At 52.6% G+C, this 15947-nt stretch overlaps 1 protein-coding gene across 1 annotated transcript in view; it reads right to left on the bottom strand.

The window, feature by feature from the left end:
- The window catches only part of Myo9b (myosin IXB), an 88314-nt gene that overhangs the window by 14188 nt on the left and 58179 nt on the right, over positions 1–15947 (bottom strand). Inside the window, exons 12-23 of the mRNA XM_055597310.1 lie at positions 14425–14566; positions 13995–14199; positions 13435–13513; positions 10352–10465; positions 8583–8622; positions 6884–7006; positions 6115–6195; positions 5682–5792; positions 3810–3932; positions 2085–2401; positions 815–1690; positions 574–604 (exon numbers count right to left, since the gene is read on the bottom strand). Coding sequence (XP_055453285.1) covers positions 574–604; positions 815–1690; positions 2085–2401; positions 3810–3932; positions 5682–5792; positions 6115–6195; positions 6884–7006; positions 8583–8622; positions 10352–10465; positions 13435–13513; positions 13995–14199; positions 14425–14566 — 2242 coding nt within the window. The remainder of the gene's footprint in view (positions 1–573; positions 605–814; positions 1691–2084; positions 2402–3809; positions 3933–5681; positions 5793–6114; positions 6196–6883; positions 7007–8582; positions 8623–10351; positions 10466–13434; positions 13514–13994; positions 14200–14424; positions 14567–15947) is intronic.

Raw genomic sequence — 15947 nt, 5'->3', positions numbered from 1 at the left:
CTCAACGCAGCGACTCTCACTCAGGTGAGGCTACTCTCACCCACCCAGTAGATACTCGCAGACACGTAGGAGAGCTATCCACTGCTCCTTCAGCTATCCCTTGTGCCACCCGTCAGCTGCCCACCCACGTATCCATCACCTAGGGACCTGTCCATCTCTAATCAACCTGTTTTTTCATCTGCCATCTACCTACCCATTAGTCCACTCATCTTTCTGTCTCTCATTTGTAATCTATTTACCTATTCATCTGCCAGACCCACCTACCACTGCCAGTCAGGCTACTAGCATGAGATGGGAGGGGCTGGTGATAGCATTCAATATTCTGATCCACAGACAACTCCCAGCTTCAACCCTGTTTGAGATCCTGTTTGGCCTGCTTCCGACTCCACACTCCCTTCCTTCAGCCCATCCACAGGCTCCAGGGGCTAGAGATGTATTCCCTGAGACATCAGCTCACACAGGTGGAGGTAGCCATGCCCCTTCTTTCTTAGGGTAAAATTCTGTGAGTGAGCCCCAGTCACAGAAAGGGAAACTGAGTCCCAGGGACCAGGGAGGGAAGGAGAACCTTCATACAATATGTCTAACAGGAGCACCATTTGCAGTGCTGGGGATGGCCAGGGCCTAGTGCATGCTCAGCAAGCTCGTGGTCAAACTTCACTCTGGCCTAGGCCCCAAGCCTCTCCTGCTCTCTGGTTTCCATTCTGTGGGCCACATCCCTACCTGGCAAGCATGGTCACATGTTTATAGCCCTGGGGCACTGAGCCGGTGCTGCCAACCCCTGGTGCCCTCAGCCCTTCATGGTGGGTAGGCTTACTCTGTGGGAGTCAGGGCTGCCCCTGCAGCCCGGTGCTTCTCACTCAGGTCCAGGGATTGGCTCAGCATGCCACTGGTGCCAGCAGTGGCCACCAGCTTCTTGCCTCGCCATATCTCCACAGCTGTGGCCAGGCGTTCTGTGTCTGGGTGTTGGTATCGTTGGATCTGGGTGGAGCCACCGGGACTCTCGGGCTTGTCCTGAGCCTTGGGGTTATTTGCACCCTTGCCCTTATCCTTGGGAGATTCAGGGGTGCTGATGGAGATCATAGGGCTGACCCTACTGTCTAGGGTCAGGCTGGTGGGCCTCTGCACAGGACTGGGACCAGAGCTTCCAGGTGGGGCTCCCATAACCTGCACCTGCTTTAACGGAGAGGGGGCTGTGGACTCAGTCCATGGCACCAAGGGCAGTCTATCCTCCCTGGGTCCCTTTGTGTCCTCAGGGAAGCTCTCCTCTGTTTCCAGGCTGGCCCTTCTGGAAGGTTCTCTGGGGGTGCTGCTCTCCTCCTGGCAGGACTGGATGTGTTTGTTCTGTAGCTCAACGTGCTCCAATCCTCGCTGCCGCCGTGATTCCCGCTTCTCCCGGCTGCTGGGGACTTTCTCAGGACTTCCGGTTGTCGCGGTTTCTTGGGCTGGGTACCCCTTCTCCAGGCTGGGTGCCTCCTTCTTAGGTGGGGACATACCAACCGGGGACCTGTCATTTATCCAGGTTTCAGCCTCCACAGGCAGACTCTCAGGGTCCTCGGTCTGCTCCACAGGCTGCTCAGACAGCTGCTCCCCGGCAGCCATAGGACTTAGCCCACCCTCTGATGTGTCTGCTCCTGCAGCTTCCCTGGCTCGCTCCTCTGCCTTCTGCTTCGCTGACACCATCCGGCTAAAGCTAGTGGGAAGAAATAGGTGACACTGTCAGATGTGAGCACTTGTGTGACTTGTGCAATGAGGGCTGCCTGTGATCTAGGCAGCATCCTCCTGGGTAGTGGTGGTCTCCCCACCTGCAGGGCTGGATGTTTGGACAGGAGAGGTATTTTGAGTTGGTTGCAGCTGCCTCTCCACCAGGCCTGAATCACCTGTTCTGGGTGGCAGGTGGAGGAAGCAGCCTTCTCCCTCTTGTGCCTGCAAATGCTTATTTGTGGCCAGGTCTTCCCTACTTCCCACCACCCTGACTGAGGTACAAAGTTCTACTGGCTGGGTGCTAGTGATCTAGGTCAGCTCTTCAGTGAGTGAACCTCTGGGCTTCTAGAATGCTCCAGGGTAGAAAGCCCTGTTCCCCTCACCTCCTGCGCTGCAGGTGGCCACGGCACAGGCTCTGGAGGCGGATGATGCTATGCCTCTGGCGGTGGTAGGCCTGCCGCTGCACGTAGCCCCTCCAGGTGGCCTGCAGGTACACAGCAGCCTGCATCCTCTCCAGCGCCCGGCGTACACAGTAAGACCGCCAGCAGGCCTGGATGGCTAGGGCAGCATTCTTCATCTGCAAAAAGTGTCTGCGTTCCAGCACCATACGGAACCAGCTCTGCAGCAGCAGGATCCTGCGAAGGACCTCACCATGCAGCCTCTCCTGCAGGGCCTGCCGCTCTGTCTCCTTCAGGAAGACCTGTGGGCAGGGACAGGGACTATGGTGGCATGCCTGCAGAGCCCATGCAGGAGGAGCCATGCAGCCCCCCAAGTCAGGAGCTATAGCTGTAGTTTCAGTGGCCTGAGAATATGTTGCTTTTGCCAAATACGTTCTTGTGTAGCCCAGGCTGGCCACAAACTCACCATGTAGCCTGATCTTCCTGAGTGTTCACTAGCACAGAGAGGAATTTTTTAATATCTGGAAGTAGAATTCACCACCGTGCACTCACAGGCCAGAAGCTAACACCAGGTGGCTTCCACATCTTTTGTTTTGAGACAAGACCTCTCACTGAACCTGGGGGCCACTGATTTGGCTCTTGTCTTGGCTCCACTAGGATTACAAACATGTGCCACCCCACCCATTTTTTTAAGTGGGAGCTGGAGATTCCAAACTCAGGCCCTCATTCTTGCATGAGTGCCTATAAGCACTTACTGAGGCATCTCCACAGCCTTCTTTCTTTTTGTTATTTTGAGACAAGCCTTGCTATATAACCCAGGCTGGCCAAGAACACAGTCTTAACTGTTCAAATGCTGCGGTGACAGGTATGTGCTAGTCCTGACATTTCATGTCAAAGGGATCACACAGCAAACGGCCTTCTCTGCATGGCTTCTATCTCTCAATATGTCCTAGTTCATGCTGTAGTATGTCAGAGTTTTGTTCCTTTCTGTGAATAGGCCACATTCTGCTTGCCCACTCTGATGGACATTTGGGCTGTGTTCACTTTCTGATGGTTGTGACTAGTGAGAACATGGGCTGCAAGTGTTTCTGAGAACATCTCAGTTCTCTTGGGCCGAAGAGTGGAACTGGGACTGTCAGGGACCTGACTGCAGCTGTCAGATATAGTTGCTGGTAGAAGATACAGCCAGCAACACTCTCTGAGGCTGGAGACGGTATTTGGAAGGAGCTGGTCTCATGTCAATCTGTGGTATGGGTGTGGCTCAGCTCTCAACATTCTTGTTCTGGAAGCTTGGGTCAATGTGGTAACACTGAGCCAAGGGACCTTCAAGAGGTGGAACCCAGTGGAAGGAGATGTCACCTCCACTGGTACCTCAGTGAAAGTAATTAAATGTGGTGCTCATGGGACTTGCCAGTGCTCTAAAGATTAAGTAGGTCTGGAAGAGCTGGTCCGGCCCCTAGCCTTCTCCCTGTGCCCTGTCTTGTCATGTGATCCTTCCCACTTGTCCCCATCTTTTGATGTTAACTGAAACCAGAAAGGAAGTGGTGTCCTGTTCTCCAGCTCCCAGACAAGGGGTGACGAAACCTCTGTGCTTAGTACCAGCCTTGGTCCTCAGTCCGGTGTCAGAAAATGAGCTGCACTGCAGAACCGGAATCCGTGGGAAGCATGGGGTCTTGCGTGGTGGAGTGGGTCTGGAGTGGCAGTGCTCACCTTCGTCCTCCCGATCTGGTAGTTCCGGCCATCCACCTGCAGCTTTCCCAGCAGGGCAGCGATGGCCTCCCTGCAGGGCTGGACGTCCTTGGGCAGCAGCACCTGGAACTGCTCCGTGAAGTCCTGCCATGTGGTAGGAAGAACAGTGTAAGCGCCTCAGCAGCGGCAGCTACTTCACTCGCAAGGCCAACCAGGTCTTTCTCTTGTGTGTGCTGCTAAGAGACCACGTGCAGTTGGCACAGCTGGGGTAGACCTGGGCCCCAGGTATGCTCAGCCCTACCCCATGAAGCTCAAACTTGGTTTTCTTTCTGTTGAGGATTTTTAATTACATGTATATATGTGCCGTGTGTGTTCCCAAGCATACACATGTACGTGAGTACAGTGCTCATGGAGGTCAGGAGAGGGTGTCAGAGCCCCGGAACTAATGTTACAGGCAGCTGTGAGCTACCATATGTGTGTGTGGACCCAAATCAGGTTCTCTGCTAGCCCAATCTGCACTCTTCACTGCTGAACCATCTGTTCAGCTCTCAAAAGTTGTTTTTCTGTGGCTGTTATTCACTGGAAGTTGTGCAAAGTGACCACAGCAGACTTGGGTGTAACAGTGGGGTACAAGATGTGAAAGAGTAGCATGTGTGATCTGAGTGAGAATGGCCCCACAGGTTCCTATGTTTCAACACTTGGACCCCAGAGTAGGAGGTGTGGCCTTGTTGTAGGGGTGTGTCATGGGAGTGGGCTCAGAAGCCCTCAAGTGTGCTATATTCCTGAATACACATTTTCTTTCTACCCCTACAGACTACTGTTGCTCTGGCCCTAAGCCCAGCTCAACAGGCTTTTGTATGCTTGGTCATGGCATTTGTCACAGCAGGAGGAGGACTATGACAGAGCTCTAAATGCTCTCAAGCCAGTGGAGACACACAGCAGGGAAGTTCCTCACGTTCTTCTCTTTTTGTGTGTGTATCATGTGGGTATGTAGCATGTGGGTATGTAGCCATGTGAGTCTGCAGACTCAAGGCTGCCGCAGGGAACCGCTGTCCATGGCTTTTCTGCTTTATTCTTTGAGGCAGGGCCACTCAGTCAAATCCAGAGCTCACAGATCCTCCATAGCTGGCTTGCTCGGGGATCCCGTCTCGGCTTTCTGAGGATGGACTTGCAGAGGAGCCAAGGCTTTGAGGGCTCAGCACTTACCCACTGTAATGGTGGAGGTGACACACACACGCACATGCTCATGTGCACGTGCGCACACGCAGACACTCACACACGCACATACATGTGCACACACCTCACTCATCCACTGACCCACGCCACTGCATCTTTTTGTTTCGCCTTGATAGTCCCATTCCGTATCTCAGGCAAGCCTGGAACTCAGAGTGAGGCTCCTTCCTGCCTTTCTTGAAAGCTGAGATGAAAGATATGAGCTGTCACATCAAGCTAACATATGTGTTTTACGTACATGGAGTCCCAGGGAGGACCCTGCCTGATCTTGGACACCATGGAACACGACAACGTTGTTACAGCTGCTGTCACTGGGGCAGACATGGTAGGGCTCAGCAGATAAAGTGCTGGTGGCCAAGGCTAACAACCTGATCTCAAGATCCAAGACCCTTGTGGTGGGAGGACAGGGCCGAACCCTGCAAGTTGTCCTCTGATCTACATAAATGTGCTGTGACACATGTATGTGTGCACCCACATATAAAAAAAATTAATGTGAACAAGTAAACCCACACATCAGGCTAGAAGATGTTCAGCCAAGGCACCTGCTTGTGACTTTCAGGATTGGTATCGGCTCACAAATCTTTCCAGGCTTGGCTGTGGAAGCCAGGCTTCCTGAGGAGGCCTGCTCGGCAGGGCAGAGGGGGCAGGTGGGCGGCCTACCTGGAAGGTGTACTTGGCGCTGTAGCCAGAGCGCCGGATGCGCACGGTCTCCAGCATGCCCGTATAGCGCAGCTGCTGCAGAACCAGCTCGTCATCAAAACAAAGTTCCTTCTGCAAAGGAAGTGCTCAGGGCTCTGTGGGACAACATTGGGGCTGTCCGTCTCCCCTATACCCTAGCTCAGCAGCTGGCTATCCCTGGAGGGTAAAGCTTTTCTGTCCCAACCTTTTTTTTTTTTTTTTTCCTGAGGCACAATCTCATGTAGCCTAGTCTACCCTATACTCTATGTAACCAAGGATGACCTTCAACTTTGGACCCTCAGCGCTATGGCAGGTGTGTACCTGTGCCTCTTTTAGCCCCCAGACTAGGGCTGAAGCCTGTGCCTCACTAGTCTTTGGGGTCTACAGGGTCCTGCACATACTGTCCCTCACTTACCTTCTCGGCATTGGAGCGGATGCAGCGGATGAAGAAGGGCTCAGCCTTGCCCAGCGCCTCCAACAGTTTGTTAAGAGATGTCTGGAGGAGGGAATGCATGTGGAATTGCTGACCAGCTGTGAGGCACAATTGGGAGGAGGACCAGCACACCACTGCTGCATGGAACCAACCAAAGGCTCTGCTGCCCCAGCTGTGCGGGTCCCCATGGCTGAAGACCACACAGCTGCCATTTTACAAGAGCAGTAGAGTCGAGACCTCAGTGTGTCAGCCTTGGCAGGGAGTGTGGAGGTGGCTACTGTCTCCCTCCTTTTCCTTTCTGTTTCTGCAGGGCTCGGGGGTGAGCCCAGTCCTTGCACACTTTACCCTGAGCTCTACCCTCAGCCCCACAGATCTGTGAGAGAGGCTCTGGGTTCTACCCCTGGTGCCAGATTATGCTCACACTTGGGTGAGTAAGGTAGGAGCATTAGTGACTATCTGAGGGCAAGCTGGAGGACATGAGACCCTGTCTTAACAAACAAACAAACAACAACAAAAATGTCTCTGAGCTTCCTGGAAGCCAGGGAAAGAAAAGAGAATTATGACCTCAGAATATGGCTCAAGAGCCATGGTAACTGACTTGCTAACTAATGACTTTTTTTTTTTAGCTTGGTGGTTTTCAAACAGTAATAATTTTGTATTTAGGGCTCCTAAGTAATGCCAGAGCCCTGTGAGCACATTTTGAGGCGTGGGATAGCATCCACTTGGAGACCACAGAGTCGGCCATACCTACCTGGAACTGTGCACTGATGCTGGGCGGCTTCTTCTTCTTGTGCAGATGCAGCAGAGACTTGGTGGTTCGGTCGTGTAGTGTCATGCTGATGATGAACCTCAGGGACTTGGAATCCAGCAGGTTCTAGGACAGATACACAGAGTTGGGCCTGCTCTCCACAGCCTACAGGGGATGCTGGCTCCCAGGAGGAGCATGGCCCAGGTACAGGCTACCTGCCACACCTTCCCCTCCACATCCCTCACCCTCAGGACAGGGGCCAGGGCTCAAGTCTTTCCTGCCTATGGCAGGAGTGGCATGAGCTCATGAGTGCATGAGACTTCACATGGCAGCCAGAGCTGGTGACAAACAGGAGGCAGCATATGTGATACCAGAAGCTATGCAGCTCCCAGGGCATAAACCAACATGCTTTCAAGGCTCATGTAGGCCAGGGTGACCTCAACCTCCTCAGCTATCTCCAGCTCCCAACTGCTGTGAGGACAAACCCATCTCACCATGCTTGGATTTTACGTTTCATTTATGGGACAGTTTTGCTCTGTAGCCTGGCCTGCAACTAACAAGTCCCCTGCCTTATAGCTCCCTAGAGGAATACAGGCATGCATCATGATACATAGCCAATCTTATACTTCAAAAACTTTATTGTATGTGTGGAGAAATCAGGGGAGAGCTTGCAGGAATTGGTTAATTGGTTCCCTCCTTCCATCTGTGGGTTCTGGGGATCGAACTCAGTCAGATAGGCTTGGCAGCAAATACTTTAATCTCTGAGACATCTTGTGAGATCCTATATGATAGTGTTTTGGGTATGGAATTTTTTTTTCCCCAAGAAAGTGTTTCTCTCTGTAGCCGTGGCTGTCCTGGAACTCGCTCAGTAGGACCAGGCTAGCCTTGAACTCACAGAGATCTACCTGCCTCTGCCTCCCAAGTTCTGGGATTACAGGCGTGAGCCACCACTGTCCGGCATGGGCATGGAACTTTTAACTCACACGCACACATGATTATTTGTGATATTATATCAGATTACTTTCAGACTATGAGTTTATGGTGAAAAGGAAACACGCTCCATACATAAATTGCTTGCTATCCCAACATCTCACTATATGTATGCAAATGTTTCAGAATGCTTAAGAAAAGTCAAGAATTTCAGCTGCTTCTGAGGACTAGCCAGTGGCTTGTGGGAAGCACCGGCTCTGGGGTGAGGACCACCGCAGGGGTTTAGCTGTATCACTAGAATAGCAGGTTTGAGATGCATGGAGGGCATGGAGCCTGGCTACTTCTCTCCTTGCTTTATAGCTTCCTGAGGGTCTCAGCTCCTCTTAGGCAAGGTATCCCACTGTGGTCCAACCCTGAAGAAACCCCAAGATAAAGTGCAAGGTCACAGCGGGGAAGGAGTCTGATGTCAGTAATGGGAACACAGGGGCTCATAAAGGCTAGGCAGGGGTTCCACCTCAGTTCCTCACTTAGGATTTTGGGCAAGGGCTCCAACCCTGAGCCATGCCTGACCCCTCACTGGGGGATTCTAGGCAGGGGCTCCACCCTGAGTTACACCCCTAGTACAGCTTCGTATCAGAGAGAGAGTTAGTTGGAGGAGTGAGAAGGAACAAAAGAGGTCCCAGAATCTCTCTCCCACCTCCCTGTCTCAGAACAGCTTGAGAAAGGTGCTCTCAAGCCACTGTGATGGCATCATCTGCGCATGCGGGTTTACCTTGGGAATGATCTGCTTTTGTTTGATACCTTTACTCTTCCTGTCAAAATATTAAAAACGGTGTGAATGCGAGGGACACAGGGCTGGGGGTTGTGTTAGTTCAGCAAGCCACGCCTTGCAAGTTAGATCCAGGAAGACAGAGGACAAGTGCAGCAAGGTCGCCACCAACCCCCCAGACACCCGCAGGCTCCTGCCTTCCACACCTCAGAATCTGCCACATCTGAGGGTGCAGAATGTGCTGGCTCCAGGGGCTATAAGCAGCAGTGATGAAGTGAACCAGCAGCCGTGCACATAGCACCGGAGCCCTACGGTGCCCTGACACACTGACCCTACTCTCCACTAGTGGGGCAAAGGCTAGCCATGCAAAGAACAGCAAGGCCTGGGTGGCACCTCACTAGGTTTTCCTCACAGCACTCATTACTAGTTTGCTCTGCTTGACGTAGCCCAGGACCTTCTGCATACTGAGAAGGTGCCCTGCATCTGAGCCATGCCCCAGCTCTGCGATTTCTGACAGTGGAAAGGAAAACTGGAAGGCAGATCCATGGTCCTTGCTAGTGGTCTCACAGTGGGATTGTTTTTAGACAGAGGGTCTCATGTAGCCCAGGCTGGCCTGTATGTGTTATGCAGCTGAGGATAACCCTGAACTCTTGATCCTCCTCCCTCCACTATCCCAGTGCTGGGATGACGGGCATGTAACACTTCTCCTGCACCCCCCTCCGCCAATTGAGATAGGTTAACGTCAAACTCACAATCCTCCTGCCTTCGCCTCTTTCATGCTGGGTGTATGCTTGGGCAAGTGCCACAGTGCCTGGGTGTGACATGAAAAACTACAGCACACAATAACCCTGATCAATATACACGTGGCCACAAGCTTCGGTGTGCTTCCACGCCTCAAGGCCATGAATGCTAAACCCATGTGGCTCTGTGTGAACCACACTCCAGCCCTCAACTGCATCTCAATTTCGGTTGAAAGAAAGCAATAGAGAAACACATGCAAGTCACTTTGGATACGGTGGCACATGCCTAGAGCCCTAGCTGCTCCCAGAGCTGAGGCAGGAGGATTCTTTGAAGACTTTTTTAAAGTGCATCAATGTGTATGCACATGTGTGCAGTGCCCATGGAGGCTAGAAGAGGGCATCCTCAAGCAGAGTTTGTGAGTTCCTCAGCATGGACGCTAGGACTGCACTGCATCCACTGCAAGAGCAGCAAGCCTTCTCAAGTGCTGAGAAACCTCTTCACCTGGAGGAGGACCCTTGAGCCCAGAGGTTGAAGGCCAGCGTGGACAACATGGTGAGACCCAGGGCGGGGTTGGGGAGAAGTCCCAAAAAGTAAGGCATTATCATCCCATTTTTCAGAGAAATGCTGAACCCCAAGGGTTCAGTGAAATGTGGGCAGGGGTGTGGTGGGGTCCAGGCCTATGAACTAGTCCTTGGCTTTATATGTTCCTTACTTCCACGGGCTTCACAGCAAGGTCCCAGCAGGCAAGCCAGGCAGCTGAAACTTGCGATCCACCAGCTGCCAGGATGGAGAGGACCTGGCTAGGACCACAGCACAGATAGCCTCACCAAGGGGCACTGCTCAGCTCAGGGAGGACATTAGGACCTGTCAGCAATGGCTGGCACAGAGCTCAGCTGTGAGGCAGAGCTGGGGATGGGGTGAAGGAGTGTTAGTGGCCAATCATGTGGGGGAGAAGCAGCTAGCTAGGCTGGTGACAGCTGGGGGATGGGTGGCACGGTGGCTGCTGCACTTGGAGGAGCTGGGCAACTCACAGGAAGAAGGTGCGGGGCTTCTGGAGTCGACTGAGGGACTGGAGAAGCCTCCGCGGGTCCTCGCCCTGCCATGGCAGTCCTTTGAGGCTCTTGATGATTTGGTTATGCAAATCGCTGGGGGCCAGAAGGGGACCCGGTGACAGAGAAAACAGTTAGGCGTGGCCCACCACCTGGGGCTCCCAATGCTCATCAGGGTGTCCCCAGGCCACAGGAGACAAAACATGCATTTGAGGAAGGGGCGCATGGGTTGGGCGACCACCATGTCCTTCCTGAGTGGGCCAGGAACAGCTACTGTTCCTGAGCTCATGGTCTTGTAACAGGCTTGCCTTGAACCCATAGAATTGGTACCTGCCTGCCCAGCTTTTTTCTGAATAATTTTACTTATCCGTGTGCGTGCACACGTGTATGTATATGAGTGAGAGTGTATGCAGATGCTCTAGAGGCCAGTGGGGGTTCTGGGTGCCTTAGACCTGAAGTGACAATATTTGTGAAGAGCTCATGTGGGCGCTGGGATCTGGATTCTGGTCCAGCAACGAACACTGTCAACTGCAGGGCCATCTCCTGAGTGAGGGCTGGAGTCTTCTATTTTTAAGTGGCTTTTATTTCCATCTTGGGAGACATGCCAAAGCCTATGGAGGTCAGACAACTCTGAACAGCAGCTTTCCTTCTACTATGTGGGGACGTGGAGAGCAAACTAAAAAACATCAGGAGTAGCAGCAAATGACCTTTCCACCTGAGCTGTTCTGCCAGGTGGGCTCTTGTATGTACACGCCTGTGTGATTTGTATAAATCAGGTGTGTCTGCAGTGCATGGCCCACACCTGACCCGCCCCGGTGCCCATAAACCCCTCATTGTCTGCTGTCTGATATTTCTCAGATGGTGGTCACGCTGCCTCCTTCTAGCCCATGTCCAGACATTGGGGACACCTGATTGTTCTTCCTAGGGTTTGGCACTTCTGGTACTGGGCAAACGGCAGCCAGGGAACTACCCACCATCCTTTGGTACACAGGTGAGTCCACTTCAAGAGCAATCTACCACACGGCTGAGGCTAAGGCCCCACCTTAAGAGGGTCAACCTCTAAAACCTTTATTTTAACTATGTGCCCAAGCATGTAGGTGTGTGTGGGGTTGTGCTATGAGCACAGTGACCATGAAGGCCAGAAGAGGATGTCAGAATTTTTGGCACTGGAATTACAAGTGGCTGCGCTGGCCCAAGGAGCGCTGGCAGCTGGGTCTCTGCAAGAACACAGAGCCACGTCAGCTGCTCTGACACTAAGGTGGGTCCTGGTGCTCATTTGTTATTGAGTCTTTAGGTGTTTGTGTGGATACAAGCATGTGTGTATGTGTCTAAGGGTGCATGTGTGTATTTGTGGATGCATAGATATGTGAGTCTAAGGGTGCATGTGTGTTTGTGTGTAGATGAACTTACCTGTGTCTGAGGGTGCGTATAACTGTGTGTGCGAATGCATGTGTGTGTGTCTGAGGACAAGTGTGCAAAGGTCAGAGGACAACTTGCGGGGGTTGGTTCTGTCCTCCATGTGGATTCTAAGGTTCAACCTGAGGTGGGCAGGCCTGGTGGATACATTGGACAATCTTGCCAGCCTCACTCCAGTTACTCTAAGCATGTTTAGGCTCTGAAAGTTGGCCTGAAGGAGCCCTGTGTGCAGCCCCATACTGTGATACATGCACCATGCCTCGTGCCTGGATAGATGCCATACTTACCTCCACTCCCTCGCCCTCCAGGGAGGCACAAGAGTAAAAATGACACGGGTGACACAGGGTTAATGGTCCCTTTACTTTCTATGCAGCATTCCTGTCTAGAGCACTCAGAGCAGTGGCTTCTACCCACCCCATATATGCCTTGACCTGGCCAAATGTGGCAGTGTGTCCCCAGGAAGGACACTGCTCTGAGCTCTCAAATGGCTGGCCTGTGCCTCCCTGGTCTTAGGTGCGAAGGTCTGCCTGCTACTTACTTCCTGCTCTCATAGAAAGCCATGATGTCTTCAAAAGCGTTAACATCCAACTCCTCAGAGCGCTCAAAGGAGAAATCTAGCCCTGTGCAGCTGCAAGGGAGAAGCTCAGTGAAGCCAGCGGACACAAAGCACTGACATGGCTCGGCTTGGCTACGCATGGGCCATTCATTGGGGGACAGCCGTGTGCAGAGCGGAGGCATCTCCTCACTTGGCCCCTGTGGACAATTAGCTCCTGATTTGGCTTAGGGCCCTCCCTACTCAGCAGCCCAGATGGACTCAGTCACAATCGCTCAGCTAGGAAGACAGGTGTGTACAATCATACCCATCTTGACAGTTTCCATGTCCAAGGGGCCTGCCTGGCTCTGCAGCCACTGAGACATGGCTTTCCTCACTTTGAATTTCCTCTGGCAGCTGACCTGTCACATGTCAAGTGACGTGCAGGAAACTGACCCCAGAGGCTCACTAGTGCAAGGCCACAACATAGACGCACACCTCCAACCTTTATGGCCAGCACAGCCTCACTCTGCAGCCCAGGCCAGGTTTGCTCTTTTAATTCTTCCTCTTCAGTCTCCAAATCGGCTGCGAGCTCTGCCAACCCAGCCACTTTTATATCCTCCTGGAGCCAAAGGGAGGACTTGGGTCACTGCCCAGACTCACAAAATGCCTCTCCCATGACTGAAAAAAAATGTAGCAGAAGGTACTATGCTGTGCAGACTACGATGAGGGAGGAATTATCCCTGCGCTTCTCAGGCCTGGAAACAGAACTCGGGCCTCGCAAGAGAAGCCATCCTCAGGCTGGGGGACTCTCATCAGCGTGTCACTCTGAAGCTTCAAAGGCCTCTAGGTTCCCTCAGGCCAGAGGACTAAAAACCATTCTCTGTGCTGACCTGTGTGCTCCTTCCCAAAGCAGATGTCATCCCAGGACCTGCCTTTTTGGGTGCAGAAAGGCCCCAAGCAAGGGCATTTCTGTTCTGGGTCTTCTGAGTTCATTCAGCCACTTAAAGGCTTACTTAGGGCTGCAAGGACCCTGGCTGACAGTACAGGGTTCCACAACAGTGGAAACAATAGCACCCATAGGGACACGGGCAGAACATACTGAAGTCTCGCTCACCGGTACAGTTTTTCTGAAGGGGTGTTGGCTCCTCTTGGTAGCTCTTCCATGTGACTTCGAGTGCCAGGGCTACTTATACCTGCTGGGGACAGAGTGGACATTGTCTGACAGGGTCCCCTACAGAACAAAGGTTGTTGACTTATATGGAATAAGCATTTGATTCTTTTTTTTTTTTTTTTGAGAAAAATGGAATTGAACCCAAGATCTTTCCTGTGCTATGCAAACACTCTACAACCCCTCACTGGGGAATTCTAGGCAGGGGCCCCACCCCCTCACTGGGAGATTCTAGGCAGGAGCTCCACTGCCTACAATCCTAGCCATGTCCCCAGCCTATCACTGGGGAGTTCTATGCAGGGACATTACTTGCTGAACTGCACCTCAACCCTCTTCAGTGCTGGAGACAGATTCTCATTAATTTTCTCAGTCTGGACCCAAGTCATGACTTTCCTTACTGGCCCCCAAGCAGCCATGCCCAGCTTTAGGATGAGCCATAACTGCTTGTCAACCATGCTGCTTGCTCCCACAGTTGGCACCAAAGAGGGCAGTCCTTCAGTCCCTACCTGCTGCCTTCTCAGCTCTCTCCGCACGCAGACGCCCAGCCTCCCGCAGAACAGCCATGGCCCTGATGGCGGCCCGAAGCACAGCCCAGCGGAACACAGCTACTGGGTCCATGCCAATGAGCTGGCGCACATAGGAGCTGTCACTGCCCCTCAGTAGTGCCACGATGTCGGGCCGCATGTAGTCCATGTTCTTCTCCCGGAAGTCCTGGTGAGGTGGGAGTGGCTGGTCACCTCTCAGAGCCCATAGATGGCCCAGAAGCAGGATGGAAAAGGGCTGATACCTAACTAGTGGTACCGTTAGACTCCAGTAACACTCTGCAACCTTGGCTTGACTGACACTGAGGTTTGGGATGAGTTCAAGCACCCCCAGGACAAGTTGTCTCAACTGAGGAATAGCAAAGAGGGGAGTGTGAGTGCAGGCTGTGCTTACCTTGATCTGGTATTTCACTCTGCCTGCAAAGTGCTGGATGATGAAGGCGGGCTCCAGGACTGGTGTGCCCAGGAAGTACTTATTGTCCTCGTGCTGCTGCTTGAACTTGGCCAGCAAGGTGTGGCTGGTGGCATGGGGAAAGCTGCAGGGACAGGGTAGACATACTCAGCCAAGAATCTACACTGGGAGCAGAGTGCTATGGCACACGCCTTTAATGCTAGCACTCAGGGAGGCAGAGGCAGGCTGATCTTTGTGAGTTTGAGGCCAGCCTGATCTACAAAGTGAGTCCAAGACAGCCAAGGCTACACAGAGAAACCCTGTCTCAAAAATTAAAAAAAGAAAAAGGAAAAAAAAAAAAAAAGAATCCACACTTAGTACAAAGTGGGAATGCACTGGGTACCTAAGCTAAGCTATGAGGGGAGGCTGATGCCAGGCAGTGTAGGCAGAGGATGAACGGAGGATTGGAAGGAACAGAATGAGTGCCAACACCCCCTTACCGATTTCTTTACGTGGTGTGCGAATAGAGGCCAGACAGCCTGCAAGAGTTGGTTTTCTCCATTTACCATGTGGACCTTGGGGATTGAACTCAGATCACCAGGCTTTCTGGCAGTCAGCTTTAACTGACTGAGCTACCTAGCTGGCCCATTTGGCAGTTTCTCACCACGTACTGAGCACATCCATGTGGCAAGTGTGGGACCACAGGATTAACAGACAGCACAGGGGGACCAATGTTGTCTCTGCTCCCCTCCACAGCTAACCAGAATTGCTTGCTTCTGTCGATTTCCAGGGCATGGGCCTGGTGGTGTCTTAGATCCTACACTGCAGTGGCCTCTAGCTTTGGATCCATGTGTACCTAGAGAAACCCAGAGCTGTGGCCTAAGGTCCTGATCCCCACACATGTGTGAGCATGGCTTAGTAGATGAAGCCAGGCTCTGTCCTGCCCTGGGAAGGAGGCAGACGGTGGAGCAAGAGGCTCCTTATACTTGGCTATTTTTGCCCCTGGGGAGAGAAATGCCTCCTTAGGTTTTGGCATATCCTGCTGGTCCCAGCTTCACTGTAAACACAGGCAGTGCCAGGTATGTGCCAGATGCCCATACTGGGCTGCACAGTTTCTTGAGGAAGGAGTTCTGTGCAGCAGGAGAAAGATAAGCACTGAGGGCGGGGAAGATGGTCTGGGAGGTGCAGCGCTCACTGTCTTGGGCACCAAAAATAGGAAATAAGAAAGGTTGCAGCGATAAATTAACGCGGCTGTTTCGGAAAACTCCAATCAGAGGCAGTGAGACAGACAGCTCAGGGCATGAGGGTGCTTGTGGCCAACCTTGATGATGTGAGTTCCATTCCCAGGAACATGTTTGAAGGAGAGAAACAACCCAACCAAGTTTTGTCTTGACTTCTGCCTGCACAGTGTACACCCATCACCCAACAACAACCACACACTACACCTAATAATAAATTGTCAAACAGCCTGACCTGTGATTGCCCAGTTAACCTGCCTGCAGCAGGTGGTCAAAATCCCCTACCCC

Source organism: Psammomys obesus, unplaced genomic scaffold (assembly GCF_907164565.1).
Source record: "Psammomys obesus unplaced genomic scaffold, mPsaObe1.curated_primary_1811, whole genome shotgun sequence".
In the NCBI taxonomy this organism is placed as follows: Eukaryota; Metazoa; Chordata; class Mammalia; order Rodentia; family Muridae; genus Psammomys; species Psammomys obesus.
Note: the sequence above shows the minus strand (reverse complement) of the source record. Positions and strands in the feature narration are given on the sequence as shown.